General features: G+C 44.7%; 1 protein-coding gene across 1 annotated transcript; it reads right to left on the reverse strand.

The window, feature by feature from the left end:
* Positions 1-1,604: 1,604 nt before the first annotated feature.
* LOC134048737 (monocarboxylate transporter 2-like) lies at positions 1,605-24,352 on the reverse strand. The gene is made up of 4 exons (XM_062500699.1): positions 24,136-24,352; positions 10,648-10,791; positions 4,383-5,231; positions 1,605-1,897 (listed from the first exon to the last, which is right to left on the reverse strand). Exons 1-4 carry the CDS (start codon positions 24,350-24,352, stop codon positions 1,605-1,607), a joined length of 1,503 nt encoding a protein of 500 aa, XP_062356683.1.
* Positions 24,353-24,355: the final 3 nt, after the last annotated feature.

Raw genomic sequence — 24,355 nt, forward strand, 5'->3', positions numbered from 1 at the left:
CTTTTAAATGAAATATCACAAATATATTTGACAGAAATAAAGGGTATTAGAAACAAGCACTGAAGGCCTAATTAATTTATATATGTTTTGGTTTTTTTTCAGAGTAAATACAAATTATGGCATAAGGCTAACATTTAAGTCCTAAGTCCTACTGAAGCCAAAGACAATTACTCTTCAAAGAAATGAAAGAATTCAAAGAAAAAATTTTGTACAAGAATGACCTAATTTTAAGAGTAGAGCGTATTTATGAAAGTATTTTTACAAGCCTTCCTTCATATTGTGTGCACAAGTGACAAGAAAATAGAGTTCTTCGAAGACAAAACCATGAAAAAATATGATCTGATCACATACGGGTACCACTGAAACAAAGAAAAAGGAGAACTAACTTCTAGACTAGTTTTACCTTTGGATTTGGGTAATCTGCCTGAAAAATCCTTGTTTTTTATCTAATCAAATCTATGAAATTCCACAGATGTCTCATGGTTTAACTGCATGATGCCATGTTCAGCATTAATGGCTCTTGGGCAACAGCTGCTTGGTATAAAATACATCAGAGCGCAGATCTTCCCAGATCAAATTTATCACCACAGGATGAGAGCCTCCTAAGTGTTCTCAGCTCCACCTCTGCATCACTGACCTGGGCAAACTTTGCTTAATGCAACAGGGTGGCATGAGGCCAGCAGGAATTGCAGTGCCAGCACCAGGGAGTTGCCTACTCCAGCCCAAACAAGGGGGAGACACTTGGGTTTGGATTCCCTCCAGGATGGATGCAACTGAAGCAAGTTAAAAAAAAATATGGCACAAGGTCCCAGCTGTGAGACAGTGTTCAAAATCACTAATCCTGAGTAGTGTGAGACACAGTGAGCAGAGTGCACTGTGGAGCAGGCTGTGGTTTAATACACCACTATCCTTTTTATTCCCTATTTTCTTGCAAGGGGATACCTGTGCTCAGCAGGGCTTGTAGGAAACTAATTCAGGGCAGTGGATTCCACTTCAGCTCTGGCACGCCTAAGCTTTATTCACTGATGCAATGATGCCCAAAGCTCCTCTGTGCTTCATTCTTCATTTGCGCAATTAATTAATAGTGGCAACACTTACTGTCTCACCAGAGTGTTGTAAAGAAAAAGCTCACTAGAAATGGTAAGGTGCTCAGAAATTGGATAATAAAGACTTAGTAACCTCCTAGGGAAAAATTAAATTTGCACTGTTCAAATGTAGGTCAAGGGTGAAGCTTAAGACTAAAATTCTGCCCCATACAGACAAAGCACCTGAAGGATTCCTGTCTCATGTCAGCCTCATCCTGGCCCCCTGAAAAACATCGCCTTTCCCTTCTCTCTGGGAAATGGGGAATATCTAAAGGAAAATCTTGCAAGACATTTGGTATGCAAGTGGATACTGAAGTGTCCCAGCAGTTTATAAGAATCAGGACTTGTTTCTGTTCTAGTCATCTCAGCAAAGTCTAGCCTTCTCTAGTCTCCTACAACAAAGAAGAGGATGCACATGGCAGAGAATAGAGTAAAATTTTAAAACCTAGTGTGATTTCACAGCTGATGCTCATTTGAGCAACCCAGAAGTCATTTCCCATTCAGCCCACAAGAACAAGTTCAAACTTGATTTGTGCCATTCATTTCCTTCTTTACTGCTTCTCCCTTCTCTCTCAAAGGTTCCAGCTCAGGCCCATCCTGTGTGGAGTCTTTGTTCCAGTTTTTTTTGCCTTCATTTTCTGTCCTTACAGATTCAGGATCCTCTTCTTTTGTCTTTCTTTCCTTCTCCTCCTTGGCAAGCATACGATAATTATAATAATTCATGATGAACAGAAAGGTTCCTGCCAGGACCATCACAGCTCCACATTTAATGAACATATACTTATAATCTCCAAAGGTATCAATCAGAATTCCTGCAAAATATATATATATATATATATATATATATATATATATATTAAAAAAAGGAAATTTAGAGATGAAGGAAAGGATATTGTGTGTTCAGATACTATATATCAAGGAATACCTTGTGGCTTTAGGACAAAACATTCTCTGAACTTCTGACGTCTTCCACAAGCACCCTGAGCCTGCAAATACTGGACATGTGTTGCACTATACAGCCTGTGGGTAATTGACATTGGTACAGGTAATGCTCTGATAATTTGGACAGTTCAGTGGAAGGGGACAGAACCTACACTGCAAAGTCTGGACTTTTCCATTTTTTCCATGCTAAACTACTCCTCTGATCACAGAGCCTGCAGGCAGCCTTTCCACTGACTCCAACGACCAACTACAAGAATATCCATTTGGCTTGGCAGTCAAAAGGCAGCAGCAGGGAAGACTTTCATGAGAAGGCACCTGCCCACTGGGTCTCGTCTCATACTCTTGGCATAGTCTCTGTGATTTATTCCACCATGGGTCACCCACCAGCATTAGAGGGGACTCAGCTTTTGGTCACAGCTGCCCTTTCTGTAGTTACACTCATGATCTAAAGAGGAAAGGGCACAGCGTGAAACTGGAAAACATTAGTTCCAGGGAAAGCAAAGATGATGCTGTCAATGTCAGATAATTTCGATGCCAAGACAAATGTGGCAGGTTCCTCTCAAAGGTTAATGCCTCTGCTACAGAGTTACAGAGTAATTGAAGTGAGACAGCTTAATTGAAATGTCACCATTCTCCATTATGTCAAAATGTAATGCAAATCTTATTGGGATTATGATCCTGAGCATTAATTCCCATTTACTGGGCAACACAGACCATTCTTAACATCCCAAATCCTAATTAAAGTAAGACCCACTCCTAACCTGGCCTTCACAGTACAGACAATCTTCCCTGAAAGTGGCCCATCATCCATTAGCTCTCTGACGTTTTGGAATATGTTCTCCTCCTCAAAAAGAGGGACCTTTAATTACTTCCCAATTGACCCTTAAGGTTGAAAAGCTGATGATTAGTTATCCCACTGAATTGCACTAACAAGGGCTTTTATGGTCACCAAATAGATTTCCTGATGACAAAAATAATAATAATTTTTAAGTGGTTTTGGTCAGTGGTTTTTCCTGAATCATCCTAACTGACTTGATACACCGTTTTCAATGCACTGTGTTTTTCATGCTACTGGTGAAACATCAACCAAATGCTAATTGCAACAATTTTTCCTTTTCTGCTCATCAGGATAACCTAGGGGTCTCCTAAATAGGTTTCAATGAGAGTTTTAATGAGTAGAGTATTGGAAAATTCAACAGTAGGATAGTCTTGCCTCTTTTCCTTTGAGAATAAGATAAAGTCATAAAACACATTGGGAACAATTTACTTAGTTCATTAAAGCAGAACCCTGCAGTAGGTTATTAAAATGCCAAAGAACCAATAAATTTGCTGCTTATTAAAATGGTGGGGAAAACCATACAAAACTAATATTACTGATTATTACACAGAACTGTGTTAGCCTCATTAGCAGTCTCTAGTCATTAACTTAATCTCCCACACAGAAAATTACATAATTCAGAAAACGGTCATTTAAAAAATCGTATTTTCTTTTGTTTGTCATTAATTAAATGATGAATCTTTAAGACAGCAAGAGGATACAGCTGCTTCTGTCACACTGTATGAACTACCCAGTAATATGCAGGATTAAACAGCTCTGCAGGATGTGTCATATGAAGCATTAGCTATATCTCAGTTTTGAATCCAGGAAAAGGGTTCAAACTGTAAAAGGAGCACATACTGTAGAGGGAATATTAAGGCTGTTAAATCACAGGGGATCACTGTCCTAACTTATCTTTAGATGACTGAAAGTCCTCCTGGAGCTCAGTATTGTCCACATGGATTTTTGTGGGCTCTGCCTTTTGATATTTCAAACTATGCCATCCAAAATAAATCTTTTTTAAAATTATTTTTAGAACAGCTTTAAATCTTTCAGCTGCACTAAGATGACTGAAATTCCTATGCAGTGTGCGCAGAGCCTCAGAGACAAACAGCAAGGTTTGACTCAACAAGAAGCTTTCACAGAACTGTTGTGTTTTTCTTAAATTGTGGTGGTCTCCAGCCTTTTCCAAAAGGAGGAATCTCCAGGAGGAGCTGTCTGAAGTGCAAGGTTCTTGGTGTTGTAGGAAGTTCCACTCTGCAAGTTTAGTTCAAGTGTTTGAAGGGATCCAGGATTAAAAGACGACTCTCCAAGACTCGCTTCAACTGGAGGACAACACAGAAAGGAGGAAAGAGGAAATGCTAGAGGAGACATCAAGGACATCATTTCCTATCCAGTTATTAGTGGAAAAATGGTGATTGTGAGGCAGAGAAAACACATATAGAATAATTTCCCACAAACTGTGCTTACAAAAGTCTAAATCCAAGTGGCAGCCCAGTGGCAGCAGAGGAGGAGGAGGAGGAGGAGGACGCACTCACCTCCAATAGGTGGTCCCAGCAGTATGGTGCAGCACTCGGCGATGGTGACGAGGCCGACGGCGCTCGTGAACCGGGCAGCCCCCACCAGGTCCATCAGCGTCTCGAACAGCATGGCACACACCATGCCAAAGGCCAAGCCAAAGAAGCTGGAGTACACGATGAGCCCCGCGTAGCTGGAGGCCAGCGGGCACAGGAGGTGGCAGGCGCTGTTGAAGGCGATGGCAAAGCTGAAGAAGTACTGGATCCTTGGCCTCACCCACCTGCTGTTGGCAACAATGCCGGTGGTAGGGCGAGCAACCATATCCACAATAGCAAGGATGGAAAGCAGGAAAGCAGCGGAATATTCATCGATGCCCGTGTGCTTTGCATACGGTGCCAGGAAAACGATGGGGGCGAAGAACCCCAGGAACATAAGCACGTTTCCAATCAGGTAAATCAAGAACCCTCTGTGTTTAAAGAGGGAAAAATCAAGGTACTGATTGACTTTTTCAAAGCAGTCTTTTCCTCCTTCCTCTTCTATTTTTTTCTCCATGGGGCCATCTGCAGCGATCTTTCTTTCCAGAGCATCCTTGCCTTCCTCATTCACGTGGGTTTTGACCAGTGCTGTGCCTGCCCCGATGGGTCTGAAGAGAGCTCCTGCCACACAGCAGTTTAATAAAATTGCCCCAAGAATTAAAAAGCTGCCTCTCCAGCCAAAATTGTCAAAAAGGAATTGGTTGAGAGGTGCCAGGGTGCAAAGCATCACGGGGCTCCCTGCCATAGCAAGGCCATTGGCAATGGGTCTTCTCTTCAAGAAATATTTGCCTATGATTATCACTGATGGCTGAAGGTTGAGAGCAAGGCCAAATCCTGGAAAACAGTTCAGATACACAAAGGAAGATTTGAGACCCATTTCTCCCCAGCTCATTGTTTAAGGAAATTCACAGTCAATTGGTTCACTGGCGGCTCTTCAACACAATAATCTGATGCAAGCATTGCTCATGGTGTCTTTGAATTCTGGCTGCCACATTTGGGTAACCAGGCCCCAGAAACACTCTTTGAGTCAGAGAACCCCCCCTTCCTCCTACACTGCAAATCTCTTGGGTGGCAAAACTAGCACCAAGAGTTTGCTTCAGAGTGAACCAAAATTATTCCCTCACTGAATGCGGGTGGGTTCTGGCCTTGTAGGGGGAGAGGATGGATCTGTTTTTAAAAATGGGAACACTCAGTTTGAGGAAAGTTGCTTTGGCCTGGGCAGTGCCAACCACCAAAGTGCATTTATCAAGGGCTGGCATCCCCTTCCATGGGCACCCAACTCTGCTGCCAGGCAGCCAGACCTGCACAGAAAATAACATCACCCTCTTCAGCCATGACTGATTTGGTGCTGTGAGCAATTCAGGTCTGATGCAAAAGATTTAGAGATCTACAAGCACACAGCAAAACAGTTACTGAGGATGCTGATTACACCGTACCCTGGAGTGTTTCTTTTAATTAGAATTAATTTTTATTGCATTTGGATATATAAACGCCCTTATAAATCTGCATTGCTAATTCACTTGGCCAGCTTCTCCTGCACAGGTAGAATCCGCAGGCAGAGTTACCAAATGCGGTGATGGTCTCAGTTTTCTGTGGTTCTGTTTGAGAGCACTGCCATATAGAACCATAGAATCACACAATCAGTAAGGTTGGAAAAGACCCCCAAGGCCATGGAGTCCAACCTTTGACCAATCATCACGTTATGAACTTGACCAGAGCACTGAGGGCCACATCCAGCTTTTTCTTGAATGCTTCCAAGGATGGTGAATTCACCACCACCCTGGGCAGCCCATTCCAATGCTCGATCACCTTTTCAGTGAAAAAATTCTTCCTGATGTCCAACAATTCTTCCTGATGCTCAGCATCAATAATCAATAATTAAACATCAATAATATTTTCAAGCATTTCTTTGACATTCAGTGTTTTCATAAAAGCTTCATTTTCCCAAACTCCATCAAAATGGCATTTAAATATCATGCCACATATTTTCCACTCCACCATCCAGGAAAGAACAAGCCACATTAGAACAAAGCAGAAATGTAATACTTGAAGTGATTATATCAGAGAACATGAATCCTGAAAATAGGGTCATGCAGATTTTTTCTTGTTCATTAGTCAGTATAATTAGTTTGTTTAACTGTGCAGTACATAATTAGGCATATTGCTTTACAGAAGAGAATTTACAAAGGTCAAGGTCCTTAAAATTAATTAAGGAACACTATCATTAGTCACTGATAGAGTAGAATCCAACTGATGCAGCAGAATCCAGCCAATGCTGGATAGCTTCAGTTTAAATGGGTTTACAAAATTATGATTTTTGCCAAGTCTAAAGTTCTTTTTTTAATTACTTTGAAGTTTACAACATTAAAAATAAATTGTAATAGCAACATATTAAAAGAATTCTGGATAAAAAACATTCTCAGCATGAACTTTTTAGATAGTCCATATATTAGGCAGAGCACATCTTTGGGAAGTGCAGCCTGCTTGTAATGCATACAAACCAAATTCAGGGTGACCTGGGAACCACAGAGGAAACCACAGCCCTACTTAGAGAACACCCTTGGACAGTGCTGAAATATAGAAATTTATTTTTTTCCACCTGAGAAGATGCAGCACAGCAGGTGAGAGTTTGCAATAATTCTCCATTTCCCAGGCTGGTCAGTTAGGGCAGAAATTGAACCATCATTTCCACAGAGTCATTTTTGGTAGGGTCACACCACATGTCTTCCAAAGGAGGAAAATCAGAGTGGATGCCAGCTACCCACTTAAACAATAATGATCTCAATTTTTTTTTTTTTATTATGTGAACATTAATTTGCCAGTCAGAAAAATCTAACTTAATATTACCTCATGCTCTTCCCATTAATTAAATTTGGAGAGTTTCAAACTGAATAACTGGAATTTCAATTTACTTTAAGCTTTTGGCTGACTTTTGTAGGAAATATTTACATCCATTTTATTGCAGTTTTCAGAAACTACAGCAGCTTTTCCATAGCTGGAATTGTTACTCAATAACCACATTTTCTCCCCAGGGATATGACAGAGAGGTCTGTCAGTGGTGTTGCAAGAACAGAAACAAACCTGTGCCAGAGGGAGTGTCCTTTCCTGTATTAAATACATCTCACTCATATTAGAGGGAAATAAGTGGTGCTACAGGGCTCAGCTGTGTAGTTATTGATCTTGTTCTTACTTTATTAGCAAAGAACAATCTGACCAGGTATTTCAGTGCTCAAAATTTACAGTCCTGGCAAAGACTCTGCTCTCATTAGTCCACACGGCTCACCCAAGATCCCATTTTATTTCATGGCAGCCTAATTGGTGCAGTTTGAACTAACGTCTGACCAGTTGTTACTACCTTGCAATTAGCTTTGAAATTTGCTGCTTCTTCCTCAGACTCCAGAAGAGGTTGCATGTTGAAACACCTATTTAATGCATCCAGGCTGGCATCTGTCCAGGTGGACAGCTTGCAAACCCCATTTCTTTTTCTAAGTGCTGTAGGGAAACCAATGGGAAGAGGCTGTGGGGTTTTCAGTGCATGCAAAGTGCCTGGTGCAGCCCAGAGTGCCATCAAGGACGGAGCTGCCTCCACCAGCAGAGCCTGGTTCCTGCTCAGCATGCAAATGGAAACAGGCATAATCAAGTCAGCAACTGAGATTGCCGTGTCTAATCCCTGCACTGCAAACAGATACTTCCTGCTCTGCTCCTCTGAAGAGATTTCTATTAATATGCCAAAGGCACAGGACTGTAGCACAGACCTCCTCATACCAAGACCTTGTTTTTACCTCCATCCCTGTGATTTACATGAAAAACACAGGCTTCTACATTGGTCTGTTTTCTTTCCAGGCTATTAGGAAGGAAGGTAGAAAGAGTGTGATGTTTACGGGTTGCTTTACAGCTACTGCAAATCCCCTTTACAAAATCCTCTCCTCGTGCAGCCATGTGATGGGCAGGCAGCCTCATAATTGCCCTTGAATGCTCCATGTTAGGCTTGGCCAGCAAAGATACTTCAAGCTTAATTAGAGGCATCAAGCATGTTAGCAGGCTTACAAGCATCTTCCTTTCTCTGTCAAATTAATATTCCTTCCCCAGCACACACCCCGTGCCTGGAGATGATGGGTTATCAGCCAGCACCTCATCCACACAGCTGCCCTTGTTCAGCAAGCAGGAGGAAAAGACGCACACAGAAGTTGTGTTCTGCTCCCAGAAGATGTGTTCTGCTCCCAGAAGATGTGTTCTGCTCAGAGGAAACAACGCAGCACGGCAGACCAAGAGACGTGGGTGTTTGAGCCCTGTACCCTGGGGCTGGCACAAGGGTCACCTGTGCACTGAGTACTGCCCACACTATCAGCTCTCTGTGGTGGGTGATGGACCAGGCTTGCAGACACGTTCAGGGACCAAGCAAGAGCAAAATCTCTATCAATCCTAGGTCCATTGGGGTTCTGCACAGAATTCCCTCCTGTCACCTTTTCAGCCAAGTGCTTTAGAACAGAGAAGCTGGGGCCTTCCTACAGCCCTGTTTCCTGTGTGAGTCCTTCTGCTCACCAAAATGCATTGGATATTGTTAGCAGAGGATTTATGATTTCCATATGCTAATTCAGCATTAGTCAATTTAGAATCAGAAAATGCTTTAGGCTGGAATGGACCTTAAAATTCATTCCTTTCCAACTCCTTTGCCATGGGCAGGGACACCTTCCAGTATCCCAGGTTGTCCCAACCCCATTCAACCTGGCCTTGGACACTTCCAGGGATCCAGGGGCAGCCACAGCTTCTCTCTCTGCATCGTGTGCCATGGGCTCCCAACCCTCACAATAAAGAATTTCTTCCTACCATCTAATCCAAACTGCCTTCTGTCAGTTGAAAATCATTTCCCCTTGTCCTGTCACTTCCCCCTTTGTCTTCCTAGAGGACATTTTTTTTAGCACAAAATGATGCAAGCTTATGCATGAAGAAGCATTGGGGGACATTGGTAATTTTTTATTTCCCATCACTTTGTTCCTGGAGTCTCTTTCAAGGAATCCGCAAGATTTATTCATCCAATAATCACACAGTTTCACTTAAATAAAATGACAGTCCTTAGGAAGAGTAAGGTTTAAGAGAGGGAATCCTACATGGGGGTTTATTCACTACTGTACAGATTTAATAAAGGAATATTGATACAGAAGAACAGGGTGACAAACTTTCTGTCCCAATTTACTTTGCTAGTGGCTGGTTTTATTGATTCTAAATGTTGAGCTCACATTTTCACATCCAGAAAGCAGCAACACAATGCATTTGCAGAGAGATTGGGGACATTCATTAAACCATACACCTGGCAACCTCAAAAGCCAATTTTGAACTCATTGTGTCATGTTTTGAAGCAGATGTCCTAGCTACACTGGAATAAACTTTGGCTGTACCTTGTCCAAAATAATAAAAATACTTACAATTAAGCATCTATACTCACACAGGTGGAGAGCCCTAATCCATCTACCTTTAAAAGCAATAACCTGGCACCTGCAGGCTTTAAAGATGCTGGACTGAGCCTATGCCTTATTCTGCTTCAGTTTCCAATATTGAATTTCATATTTCAATACAGGCAATTCAAATTGGAACTTCAAGAGGGAAATACAGGAGGGGTTTTTCACAATAGGGAGATTGTTGCCTATTTTCAGTCAGCTCCAGCAGTTCTTATTTTCAGATAAAGGACCTCCTCACCTCACAAGCTGGCAAAGGGCAAGCAAACTGAAGCAAACCCCTGAAACCTCATCTCATGTATCTCACAGAGGGAAGATAACACACAGTAACATAGGAGGAAGTCTTTATAGTCACACTTGTACCCAGAAGGACTTGCCTTGCCCAGGGGAGAGCACAGTCACCCTGGGATTGCTTCAGGGGGAGCTGAGGCCACTGATGGCCACCATCCCCAGCATCCTGGCCCAGAGCATTCAGCTGCAGAGAGCACAGCCCTGCCTGGATCCCACACCTGGATCCCAGTCCTGCCTGGATCCCACACCTGGATCCCAGCCCTGCCTGGATCCCACATGCAATGCCCAGCCAGGAGCAGCACTGAGCAGGGAACATGCTCTTTGCTAAAGTTCATCTGGAGCATTGATAAGGAAGGCCTTTGTCCCACCAGATTTTTATCTCACAAGCTTTTTGCCTCCCCAGCATCCCATTGTGTTTGTGTTGGTGCGCACATTGCCCAGGTGTGGAAGCCCCAGGCCACCAGAAGGGAGCCTCACACATGGAGGAGAAGCTGCTTTGTTCTCACCTGTGATGAAGCCCACACAGATGTAGAGCTGCAGGATGCTGGTGCAGAAGGCAGCTGAGATCATCCCCACACCACACAAGAGGCCCCCAAACATGACCACGGGGCGGCTGCCATAGCGGTTCACTAAAATGCTGCTGATGGGACCTGGGGAAAGAGGGCAAAAGGGACCTTGAGGTCACATCTTCTGACAGAAGTCATGTTTGACACAAAGCAGGTAAAGCTCTGCAACATCAATTGTCCTGAGTGCTGCTGACAGCTCCTAGGGTGAGTTCAAGAAGAAAATGGAGAAGCAGAGACGATCCACATGGAGAGGGCAGCATGTCCAGCACCACGGGTGTGTAGTCAGTGACAGCTTCTGCCCCCAGGACTTCCAAGTGTCACCAGAGAAGGCAAAGAGCAACAACAAATCATGCAAACACAGGATCCCAGCACAGGAGCTTCTTGATTTATGATGATGTTAAACTATACACACAAAGCAGTGGCTCATATTGCAAAGCTGATATCACAAATGCTGTTGCATTTTTAATGCCTCTATTTAATGCAATTCCGATACTGCTGACCAGGACCAAAGCTTCAGCAGAACAGTTGTTAATTAAATCTTAATAGCAGCCCATGTAGGCAGAAGGTTTGGGATGATTGATTAGCCAGAGCTCCAAAGAACCAGTCTGGACTTGCATTTATGCAAAGAGGAGGTTCAGCACAGTGCAAAATTATGAAAGAGAGAAATGGCTTGACAAAAACTGTGCACACTGAAACAAAGCATTGAAATCTGAGGAAAGGAGACCAGTAAAAATCAGAAACACAGTATGATATATATTAGAGGCACTGTAATGGCACCTCAGGACCAACCTCCTGTTCAAAGAAAAGCCAGCTCTGAAGTTAGAGCAGACTGAGAAGTCAGAACTAGAGAAGGCAAAGTGCACAGGAAGGAGCAGTCTGGAAGCCCAAGCCATGTAAGGAAAAGATTCTGTATTACTCAAAAATCCTAAATCAAAATGCTTTAAAAGTGATACTGGAAATGAGGAGGGGGAGTACAGGCAGATTGAATATCTGAACTTACCTGGCTATTTGTGGTGCTACTCATCATACAGTACTGGTGTTCCAGAGCCCAGTGTACCCATCTGCCTTCATTCCTGCCACTTCCCACCCCACCAACACATGCAGTACTGCAAACAGGTTTTTAAACTCATGGGCATCTCTGAAGAGTTTGGCTGTGGGACCTACCTCACCACAGAGCCATGGTAGAATATTTACCTTTGCTTAAATAATCTCAGCAGGATATTTCCTCCATAGCTTTCTCCACACCCTGCAAGCCACAGCACTCCTGATCACAGGAATGAAACCCAGAAACTCCAACCCTCCCTCAGCATGGCTGACAGCATTCAAACAAGTTCTCATCTGTTATAATGTGCAAGAATAGAAAACAGTAAGTATGGTTGGTTTAATGTGGGGAATGAAGCCTACAGAAATACTTTCCACTTGATGTATGAGGTCAAAACATTCATAAATTAAATGCACACAAGCACAGCCTCAACAACATCCCTGCAGCTGTGTTATCTAGTCCCATCAAATTCAGCATTTAATTAAAATGTCTGTGTGTGTATAATTACATGGAGAGTTTTTCTGCTAATCCTGTAACTGGATTCACACATGTGCATCCTTTTGCTGCACAGAGCACTACAGAATTCAATGAGAAGTTCTGGGGAAATGGATACATATTTCAGATCAACACAGAGAGAAAGAGATCCCCTTCTGTCTGAGTGTCTCCTGGTCAGAGCCTGAACTTGCATCGTGCTGAGCTGGTCTCGGCACGTCCTGCAATTCAATAGATCGAGCCAGTGTTCCTCAGAAAGGCACCAACATATTCATCTGCAGCCTAAGGGCATGCAACTCTTCCATTTTTCAATTTTCCACATGTCCGCATTTCTGCAGAATCAATCTAATTACTCAACTAAGAAAATGTGGTTTCAATTACCTTTGCCCACTGGCAGAGGGCTTGCACCCTACAGGATGTTGTATCATGGGGCAAAGCATTTAAAGCCCACAATATCCCTGCTAAGGCTCCTCTCCTGCTCTGACCTGGGACAGCTACCATGGAGAGAGGCCCCTGCTATGAGAGGAAAAACAGGACAGCTCACATGTGTCCTGCTCTTGCAGCATCCAGTTTAGGAGAAGGGAAATTAGGATTTATGTATTAGCTTCATCCATCAGGAATGATGGATGGCATGGACCATGAGAGCAGATAATGAACTGGAGGGAGCTGAGGGTAGGATACATTCTGCCCAGCTATGGGACAGCCCAGGGCAGAGGCTGAAAAAGAGGAAAATAAATGTTTGTATCCAAACTATTGGCTTTACAAACAAGAGCAGTCTTTTCTGTGTCCCTGGGGACACTCCATGTGTGCTGTGTCCTCAGACACATCTCAGCTTCATTTACAGCAAGCACTTATTAAGCCATAAGACTGAAACTTTTCCCCATTCTTCTCATGTGTGATCTCTCAGCAATGTTTCACAGGAGGTTTGCATGACAATCAGCAAGCAGCCTTCATCTGCTGCAACCAGAACAATCAGTTTTACAACAGGAAAATCAGACCCATGTTTGCCAGTCCAGGTGGGAGAGCTGTGCTCTCAAGGGTGTCACCTGCCTGGGCTGGGCTGAGCTCACAGGGAGCTGTGACAAAATTCCGAAGCACAGAAGCTTTTCTCCTTCACAGCCTGAAGGTGTCCAGGCCCTGTGAGCCTGCTTTGGAAAAGAGCCACAGCCTAGAGGATCACAGCACGTGCCTGTGAGGGACAGCACCTGGCCAGCCTCACCCACACAGAACTGGAGATCAGAGACCTCTCAGGTACCGACTGCATCCAGTTAGAGGAGAAAACGGGAGCAGAACATCTGGACTAAACCTTCTCAGCCACAGAGAATCCACAGTAAAAGCCATGATGAGCACTCAACCTGCAGGAAAAGCTGGACTTACACAAGACACCAAAAAAATCCAACCCAGAGTCTCAAACAGCTGGAAAATCAAACTTCCTTGAGCTGTTGCTCAAAGGCTGAAGGGTTTTTAACAGTCCTGAGCAGACCTTTCAAATGCGTTGAAGCAAATGCAAAATTACATCCCCAAAATTACTTCCACTTAAGTCATTTGAACCTACATCCAGAGGCTTTAGCAGAGCGGCCTTTCAAAATCTGTCCCATCTCTAGGTGGGAAGTGGCACACACAGTCTGTCACATCTGGGAGCTGTGCACATTTCAGCTCCCAACGCTGCCAGCCTGGGCAGAGCACACACACAGACCCCTCAGCCTGCCCAGGTGCCTGCAGCAATCAGCATCACACCCAGCAGGTCCGAGTGCACCCTCCTGCCCCGCTCTGCCCCGTGCCTCCTGCAGTGCATGTCTTGAGGGAGAAGTTGATTAAACATCAAACATTAGATAAGTTTAACAGCAGCATTGTGGGGTAGCTTCAGAAAACATTAAATAGCTCAAGACAGGGCAGAGGACCAAAGAAATGGGAACACAAAGCCAGCACTGCAGTTGTGGGAAATGTGAAACACAATTACTGCTATGCTTGCAGCTAGTGCACAAATTAAAAGTGTGACAGGCACTGGCAGCACGGTGGAATTGAAAAGCAGGACCTGTCATTTGCCAGTTACTCAGCTGGCACGGAAAGAATAAAGATGTTGTATATTACCACGGAGAAACCATTTACGGTAACAGCGTGTGCAGCTTGGATCCCGAGGCCCCTTTAGCTGCTAATACCTGCCTGGTGAAATGTGCAGGAACCACAGGCTCCCTGTCCTGGCATGCAAATGAAGTCATTGTTCCCTCCTGCAAGCCTGCAGTGGGAGAAGCCAAGAGGAGTCAGGGTGATTTTTGTTTCTTAATTTACAGCATCAGGTGAGAACAGGGCAAGAGGAACAGCTGGCAAAGCTCTCAGAAAGATGCCATTTACCGGCTTGACCTTGCACGAGCAGCCACACAAACGCTGTGCAAGTCCCTGAAAAATCAGAGCGAGGAGCAAAAACCATTCCAGCTGCTGGGAATGTCCCCAGTGCACTGAGGCTTCTCAGGGAGCAGAACAGTCAGGGCTGTCCCCACAGCCCCGCCACCAATACAGCACTGCAACGCCTAATGATGAAATTAGAAGCATCATTTAATTAACCCCATGCACGCCAGTACAGTCCAATGACAAGAATGATGACATTGGGGTGGTGTTTTGGTGCAGGAAGGGATGGCATTTGCCCCACCCAGCCACATGGCAGCCCCTTCCATGACCCAGTGATTTCCTCCCTTCCAGTGAACTTCCAGCCATGGCCATCATTATCATCAATTGCAGAAGGACAACACAGGACAGCGGAGGACACAGTGGGGGTGCTGAGCTTTATCCTGCTGCTGGCTTCACCCAGAGCTGTGCCTGTGGCTCTGCACCTCCCCTGGCTCACGGGAACATGCTCTTCATCATCTCTATCAGCCCATGGTAAGAGCAAGGAAAGCCTGCTCACAGGTGCTTCACTTTACACCCCAAGCCCTTGCAGAGCAGGGTGAACACCATGAGGCTTCCATTTCTGCCTGCAGTAAAACTCTGCAGCCTGGAGAGCAACAGTTTGCACCAAATATCCCCAAAAGATGCAGCTGGGATCATGGAGCCCCTGGAAGACTGATGAAATGTAAAGTACTATCCTCAGCCCATATAAATCAGGCTGGTTTAGTGCCTGTCCTGTTTAAAGCCTCTCTTTTCTCATACCTGTGGCAGATTTCCATTCTTTGTTAGTTGGTACATGAAAAGCCATGTCAAAGAGGCTGCTCTTGGTGGCAAGAGAAACACAGAGACTCGCCAGTGGGGATTGCAGTAAGCCTGAACTCATTTGTTAGCTTGTCCAATTACTTTTCACCTTGAGTTTTGTGTTTGCAGAGTGAAAAGGACCCTGAAGAGGAGACTGTAAAACCATAAAGAGAAAGTGAAATACCCTGAACTCTTCTCTCTTCTCCTCCACAAAGCCAGGCCACCTTGTCATTCATTCTTTTTGAGCCACTGAACTATGATCCAGAGAGGATCATAATGCAGAGCTGGCATATAACAAGAAATATCAATCCAGACTGGCTTAAACTCTTGCAAGTATGACAGTGCTCAAAAAATAGACACCTGAATTGCCTTCCTGTTTTCCTCAGCAAGCCTTATGAATTTTTTATGAGCTGCAAAACTTCCAGTGCCAGTATGAAACACTGATATATTTCTAATAGGGACTAAAACATTCTTCTCTCCCATACCTCTGACCCTGTGTGTGTATATATATCTCCCTTATTTGTAAGGTTCAGTTTGTCTTTTTTTTTTTTAACTTAACCTGGTACTAATAGTAACAGTGTTCCACCTTTCTGGTGGAACTAGTCCTGGATGAATTTCTGCTGCAATATTTCTGTGTTTGGCTTTCAGATAAGCACCTAAGAGCTGAGGCCCTGAAAATATGTAACCCAGAGGTTTCCAGCAACATGGGGTGTTTTTTTTTTCCCCAGGTTTCAAAACATTGCCTTTCTAACAGTGTAAAGTGGCACAGAGCCAGTGCAAATGTTCTAGGTCTGCTGTTCAGACCATTTGATGACCACACAGGTGATAAAAGAACAACACTTCAAAATACTCAACTGCATGGACCACAGGGCTGGAAGATTTGGGACCACCAGAGCTCCCATGGCTGGGGCTGCAACATGCAGCTCAGCTTTTCCTGCTCTTCTACAGGGATGAGAGGCTCTAAAGGGCTGTTCTTGCACAGGGACATTGGTCAGCACCAGAAAAACTGCCCAGATAGTTAATATTTTCCAAAATATTGTGAAAATACAAATAGGAACTCAGCATGCCATGACTGCCATTGACTGTGGGGAGTCACTGGGGATATAAGAAGGAGTGCAACATACTCAGCAGAGAGGGAAAGGGGGGAAATCATTTATGCTAATAGAACAAAGTCTATTATTACACCAGTAGTAAAACAATGGCAGGAGCAGGCCTGCAATTTCCTCAGTAATAATCTCACTCCCTCCATGGAATAACAACACTGCCTTTGGCTTTGCAATTTATCCACCAGGGTACCAGCCCATCACAACAGAGCAATCTCCTCATTGCCCCCCATATGGAAGCAAGTGCCCCCATGTTATTAATGTGATGCCAGAGCCCACCAGCCTCTGGAGACAGGGAGAATCAGCCACCAGCTCCTGGTAGCAATGCACAGCCTGAAAGGGAGCCAGCCAGAGAAAACACAGCTGCAAACATGGGGGGGAAAGGATGAGAGAGTCAAAGCCTGCAGCCTTTCACTCTTTGTCATGCCAGAAGAAACTTGGCTAGCTCCTGCTTTTAAATGTTTGTGTCACCAGGGTGTGGAGAGCTGCTGCTCACCCTTAATAAATGAGCCCTGCTCCTGCTTGCTCCAGACCACTGGAGAATAACTGGTGATACATGCTAATAATGAAGGCTAATAATTATTAGTCTGAGCTGCTTGGTTCAGATGGTTTGGTTTGCACTTGCATGGGCTGAGGAGGCCACAGACAACCAGCCCTTCCTCAGGCAGTGCTGCTGGAGACAGGATGGCCACACACTGAGGACAAGTGACAGCGAGCACACACTCCAGGTGACAGCCACAGTCTCAAATACTCCTCTTCCAGACCTGACAGAGCATCTTCCAAAAACCTGTCCACGCCTAAATTACCCATTGCCTTCTATTAGTTTATTCTATTACTTTGCATTGCAAATAATTGATTTTGAATAAGAAGGCTGAAATCCAGCACATGCCACAGCAGCTCCAACAGCTAACCTGGCCCCAGAGATGCTTCATTTGCTTCCTCACAGGTGAGGAAAACAGTCAGTTCATTTAAGGGGGAAAAGGCTGCAGCTTCAGCACAATCCCTGTGAGATGATGCATAAGCCAGGCATGGGAGAAATTGTGTGGACATGCATTATTCAGTCATCAAACTGGTCAGTCCTGTGCTGCTGGGTCTCCTGGGCAGGACTGGCACCATATTCAGCTGGGAAAGTAGTGAGGGCAGTGATCCACTGCAGCAACCAGGCTGCAGCAATCCTCCCTCTCCTGCACCCACCAGGCATGCCCTTGGGAACACAGGGACCCTGACCTCCCATCAGAAATACTTACATTTGCCACAGCAGCAACCTGATGTTAAAAAGAAAGAAAATGAAATAAAATAAAATAAAGAAGAAAAACAAAGCAGACAAGGCTCAACCTTCAGAAAGACAAAGTGTTCTCTTCCTTTTTCAGTAGTCGTATATGATCAGTGCTCTGGCATTTCAATTTCCAGATTACCCAGTTTAGATGCTGCTCCTGTGGTGCACGGAGGAGCCACAGGCCAACTGCTCCCAAATTGGGGCTGGGGACAAGGTCCTTCATGTCACTTCATATTTAGGTAATTAAATAAGCTCTCCTGCAAAAGGACAGCACTCAGTGGTTTCCCCAGCTGCAGGTTTGGATCTCACCACACAGCAGATCACAGGCTCTCACCTTCACCAGGTCAGGACATCACAGTGCCTGAGTTGCTCTGCCGTGATTTCTTTAGCTGTTCTTTTGCCCTGGCAGGACCACTGGCTTTGATCCCTTCCATTGCTGGAAGCCCAGCTGCAGAACAGGAGCTCCCTGTGTGGCTGGAACATCCATTCCTGGAGGTCAACAGTCCCTTGTTACCACTCTTAACATGCTGCTCCAGAAGCAATTTGGCCCCTGCCTGCTTGTGATCTCCAAAGGGCTTTGCCCACCCCTGGGAATCCCTGCATGACTTGGCCAAGAGGTCAGCAGAGTGCCCATCGAGGGACAGAAGAGTTACAATGCTCTGGGACACGTTGGCATCTGGGGGAAGAAGGTTTCACATGTTTGAATTCCACCTGGGGGGAATTGATTATAACTTACTCCTTGGCTTAAGACCATTAACAACCCCCCAGCCAAAACTCTTCACTTCCTTCCTCCTGGTTCTTATTAATCTTGGTTTTTATTAAGTCTATCACATCTCTATTACTGCTGACCTTGTTAGCTCCAATGAAGGGCAAAATGATAAAGCTTTGTGACCAAGTCCACGAACACAGAAATATTTCACCTGAACCTATAGTGCTATTACCGCTCTTAAGTAGAGCAGAGCTATTTAAAAAAATAAAAAATATAAGCCCATACATGGTGACCTTGCAGAGCTGGAGTGCTCTCTGAGAGTCGGGAGAAGTATATCAATCTGCAGCACCATTCATCACAGAAATCAAATAATTCCTCATCCAGCTTTCTTATCAAAATCTAGGATTCTAATGGTGCTGCTACCCTGGGGATTGCCCCTGCACGGGAAGATGTCTTGTTTCCACAGCACGGGGAGGCTGATTGAGTGGGACTCCAAGAGGTGGGGAGAGTAAGGAGAAAAGGTGAAGTCCAACTTCAGGCAGCTGCAGAGATCACCTGCCAGGGCTTCAGCCAGACAGCGGGATGCTGGATATCCACAGCATTGTGAATAAACAGAACAATCTTCCTCCTTTTGTTTCAGCCTCCACAAATACTCAGGTGGAAAAGCACATGCCTAGGGAAATCCTAGTAAAAGCTTCACTTGAGAATGAAAGTTTGTTAAACCAGTGCTGTAAACACAGCAGTACAGAGAGCTGACACAGATTAAAAAAAAAACAACAACAACACCTTCCTCCCATGCCTCAGTTTCCCCTTGTAGAGCTGTGGTGTATCACAGCTGTTTGAAAGCAAGAGATGGGTGGAGAACCCTGGTTGGGGTCTTCTGGAGGCAGAGAAGGTTTTGATAGAGTCTGGATCAGAGCAGGAGAGAACACTGCCAGTTTTGATTAAGTTAAAAATTGCAGAATCAAACTCATTATTAATATAGCTTTATGCCACTGTATGTTGTAAGGTGCTTTCTAAACCTGTCACTGCAATTTATCATGCTAGCAGTGTAATAAAATACAGCTATAAAATTTTGGATTAAATGTTCAAGGTCAGTGGTGGACTTTCAGCTCCTCTTCCTTGCTGCTTTAGCAGATGCTCTATTAAGCACTTACAAGCTCTGGGAGAAAGTTTCTTTGGTGAAAAGATTTAGTTGTGGAGCACTTCCAGAATTAAATCTTCAGGTAATTTGATCTTCAACAAATTACAGACCAATAAATAACAAGACTAATGGTTGGTTGGACTGATTGGTTTCAGGTGGAAGCTTTTTCACCAGAAACACTCTCATTTTTCTTATGTTTGCAAAATGTGGCTCTCTGATGCTGCCATTGTAAAATAGACAGACAGTGATTCCTTAATTTTAATGGAAGTCTGGATGTGTTAGAGCAGCACCCTGGAGATTCTGGGGGGAGTTTTACAGCAGGGTATAGCAAGACTGAGACAAGACTCTCCTGCAGTACATTTTGAATAAAAACGATGCATGGTGCTGATGCCATAAGCCTGAGCTTTTTAGCTATTAAAGGGCAACAGAAGCAGCACATATTTACACCTACAAGCTGTATACAAACATGCACAGCAATCATAAAAGACTGAAATTCTTCAAAATTACTAAAAGGGTTCCAATGTCCCCTGGTGTAGCCCCAGCTATTCAAGCCAAGCAGCTGAAATTACTCTGCAGGAGGATCTGCTCTCTGAGCTCCCCTTAGATGATTCCTGTTACTCTGTTATAAAGATGAAGGAAGCATTTGGCCACACAGACACCATTAAAAAAAAAATTAAAAAGAAAATGCAGACCCTGTCCTAGTATTAAATTATTCTCTCTATTCTGGCACATGTGCCAGTAGTCTGGCTCGTTGTTCAAGCTCTAACAGTTGGCCATAATAAAAGATATTACTTCTTCCCACAATCCTTACCTCTCTGACCGCCTTACAGGAGACCACAAGAGCTACAAGAACATTACTGGTATTAAATTAGTGGCATTACTATTTCTTATTTTTAGAACGTTTGGCTGTTTCCCCTGATGCTGAATAGGGCAACTAATTTACTAGCAAATTAATGCTGCTTATCTTTTCTTTTCTGAGGCTCTGGTGCCTCCTGTTTTCCCCTGGTAATGGCTATCCCTAGGGACACATATGTGGCCTAGATACAAATGTGTCACCCTTAAAAGTGGGAAAAGGACAGCTCAGTTCAGTGAACCTGGCACCAAAACACAGCCCAAATCAGGAGGTGCAAAGGCTTTTAGCCTTGCAATGCAATTGTTCCCTGAACAAAACTCACCCCTGTACGTGAGGCAAAACCTTGGGAATCCTGGTCTTGTGCTGGCACAGCAAACAGTGCCCAAGAAGGGAGTTTGCAAAAAGAAGCCTTGCCCAGGGCATCTGGCAGCACGATGGGTACCCTGTGGTGTTCCACATTTTGGGGCATTTGCTGTGTCCTCCTCACCCCTAGAGCCTGTTACCCGGGTGCTGAGGGGCAGCTGAAAGCACCTCTAGGGAAGGATGGTGTCATGGCCCTTGGTCCCTTACAGAATCAGAGAATCATTAAGGTTGGAAAAGACCCCTAAGATCATTGATCAGATCCTTTTTCTTTTTTTTCCCCCATACATCAAAGACTCTGCTCTGTGATACCTTTCTCATTTGGGGTAAGGAATGAGCTCTTCACCCGTGACAAGAAAAAAAAAAAAAGAAAAGTAGAAACATTGTAAAACAAATCCATCTTCATCAGATTGACAGGGCTTCAGCCTGTGGGATTTGGTCAGAGAAAAGCAATGTTCCCTCATGCTCCTCACTCTCAAACCTCCCAGTCTGCCTTCTGCAATTGAAAATGTGGAATTGTTGAACAGGAGCTCTGGCTAGAACTACAAGTACCCCATCATAAAGTCCTGGCTATCCACTTTACTGCACAGTAATCTGTTTTACTACTTGTATTATAGGGACAGAATTGTTTTCTGCAACCTAGTTCAGATTAAGAAACTGCGGGATAAGACACATTAACTTCTGTAATATATATTGCCAGAGCCTTGGCTGGTATAAAACAGCTTCCTGGGGGAATTCAGCAGAAAGTGAAGGGCAGAAACAGTCCTGGCTGCTGATTTTCAGTTTTAGTCTGAAAAACTGCAACTCCTTTGGTGCTACAAGCAAAGCCTCAGGTGGTCACTGTAAATCTGCATCCATGCTGTCAAAATCAACACAGCTTCTCTAGTGGAGATTTGGGTTAGTTCATGCATTTGCAGAAAATAAGCTTCATTTGCATTATTTATGAAATGCAAACACAAGCTCTGTTACAGTGTAAGCAGCACAGTCCAAAAAACAAGCCCTTAGACCAACAAGAACACCAAGGAAACCAAGCACTGAGTCAACAAAAGCTGTGGTCGGTGAAAACATTGGCCTCTGCATGCCCTGCCAGGGCACCGGGCAGCCGTGATGCTCCTGGGGATGGAGAGAGCTGGGATGGGTCAGTCCTCCCTGGGATTTCCTTCCAGAGCCCACACCTGACACCAGCAATTGCTCCACTGGCCCCTCCAGGGACATGTGCCTGATGTTTCATGTAGGAGATGCTCAGTGCCCCCACTGTCCCCACAGGGCAGCAGGCAGCATCACCTGCAGCTCCACACAGCCTGTGACCGTTCTGCCTCATTTGGGAAAGGAAGGGAAGGGATGGACATGATATGGCAATAATCAGCTAGTTTGGTAGTTCTATTAGTTACTCAGGAGTATGTTGAAACTTTGGCATTTTTAGAATTTCTTTTTTTTGGGAACATTAGTAAAAATCCCGTGTTAAACTGTCTTCTAGGTTTTCAGCAGATTAAATCAAGCCTTGTATCCTCATAGTTCTGACAGGCTCTGCTGCAGAGCAAAACCTGGGCAGCTCAGAGGAACTGTCCTTTAGTGAAAATTTCCAAACCACTGGAGTCATTCATAAGCTGCACCTGCTCTGGTGTTAAATGCCCAGTCAATCAAAGCAGACGTGTTGAATACACTCTTGGGCACCCGTGCTTCATTGACTCCATGTTCCATCAGCTGCCCCCACGCCCTGTCTGCAGCCACTGAGCCACCCAGCACCTCACAGGGAGGATCCAACAAGCATCAGTCTCACTCCAGAGCAGAGGAGGGGAGGGGAGGACTGGTAACTGCACATAATTCTGAGCAGCTGCAAGGCAAGCGTTTGTACAAAGGTACAGTCACCTGCAATTCAGTTGTATCAGCCCCCGCATCACCGTGTAATAGCATTAGGGAGGGTAAAGTTAAAGCTCCTGCAAAAAGGCAGGAGATGTGCAGTTAATCAGGGTAAAAGTCCCCCATGACATCCCAGAGCACACAGCACTGACTTGGAACACTTGGAGAGACAGAGAAGGTGGGTTGGCAAATGAGCAGCTGGGAGGAGGCAGAGGTGATCAGAGCATTTCACCTGCTCCAACACCAGCTCCTTGGCCGTGAGCTGAACCCCGAGAGGCTCAAGCTCCCCATCTATACCCCTGTGAGCAACTCGAGGTGCTGCCAGTGCAGGGTTAATCTGCAGAGCGTGTTCCACATTTGTTCATGGTCAGGCACAAAGCATCTCTTCCACACCAGGGCAGGGGACAACATTTTTTTATTGTAAGACAAAGCAGAGCTGCTAACAACTCACAGAGGTACCCATGGAGCCCCCAGCCCACAGGTAAATAAATACTTTGGCACATTTATTACAGTGTAATGGGACAGACAATAGGACAACGGCACTGGCACAAGCAGGGGATTTCTCTTTCTAAATCACTGCTTGGGTTCTACCCTCCAAGTGTTCCATTTGTGGGTTCTTGCATAGGAAATCAGCCTTTGCAGAGCTCATCTCTGTGGGACCCAGTCTGGGTTACAGCACAGTGCATTACAACAGCTCTGACTCAAGCCTCACTTCCACCTTACAAACTTACACAAAGCAACTTTATTTTTGTTAAAATGTGAGCAACCGTGTTCTTCAAAAACAACTACAGTGCATTATTAAGGGGGGAAAAAACACCTTTGTAAAAACAAATATTCGTTTCAGAATCTCTTTAATAGACAGGATAAGTATTAATGAAGCTTCCTGCAATTGCAGAGTGTGGTTCCTGTCCATCTCCAACTGAAGATTTAATCAAGGGCAGCCCATGTATTTCATTCAGTCATTAAAGTGATATTGAAATAATAAAAAAGATCAAAGCTACATGTACTGCTTTACAGCTGATAAGAACAACTGGCGATTTTATTGCTGTGATTATCAGCACAATAAACAAGCAGCTACTTCATTTATTATTCTACTCCATACTCAGCTCTGGCTAAAACCCAGATATAGTTGTTTCCACCAGTCTATTCTCAGGGCTTTTCCCCTGATGCCCATAGAAAGTTTTCATAGGTAATCTTCTGATTTCTGGGCAGGAGCCCCTCAGGCTCCACATATGACTTGTCTGCCTAAACAAACGTTTGGAAACATGATCAGAAAACAAAGCTGTGGGTGGTGCCCGTATAGATGGGCACTGGTTGCTCTCCCTCTACTCTCCAGAGTGGCTGTTTCTGGATTATTCCTGCTCTTACAGAACTCCGTGCCCCGGGGCTGGTGCAGGGTCACTCACCTGCACCGTACGTCGTGGCCAGCATGATGGAAGAGATCCACGCGATTTCGCTATAGGACGTGCCAAAGAAATCCTGGATTTCTTTGAAGAAGATGGCCAAGCCTTTGGGGAAGGCGTAGGCAAAGCCGATGGAAACGAAGGCGCCGAAGACCACCACCCATCCCCAGCCACCATCCGGCGGGCCGGGGGCTCGCCCTGCCTCTGCGGGGGCTGGCATGGC

Source organism: Cinclus cinclus, chromosome 12 (assembly GCF_963662255.1).
Source record: "Cinclus cinclus chromosome 12, bCinCin1.1, whole genome shotgun sequence".
NCBI classification, from domain to species: Eukaryota; Metazoa; Chordata; class Aves; order Passeriformes; family Cinclidae; genus Cinclus; species Cinclus cinclus.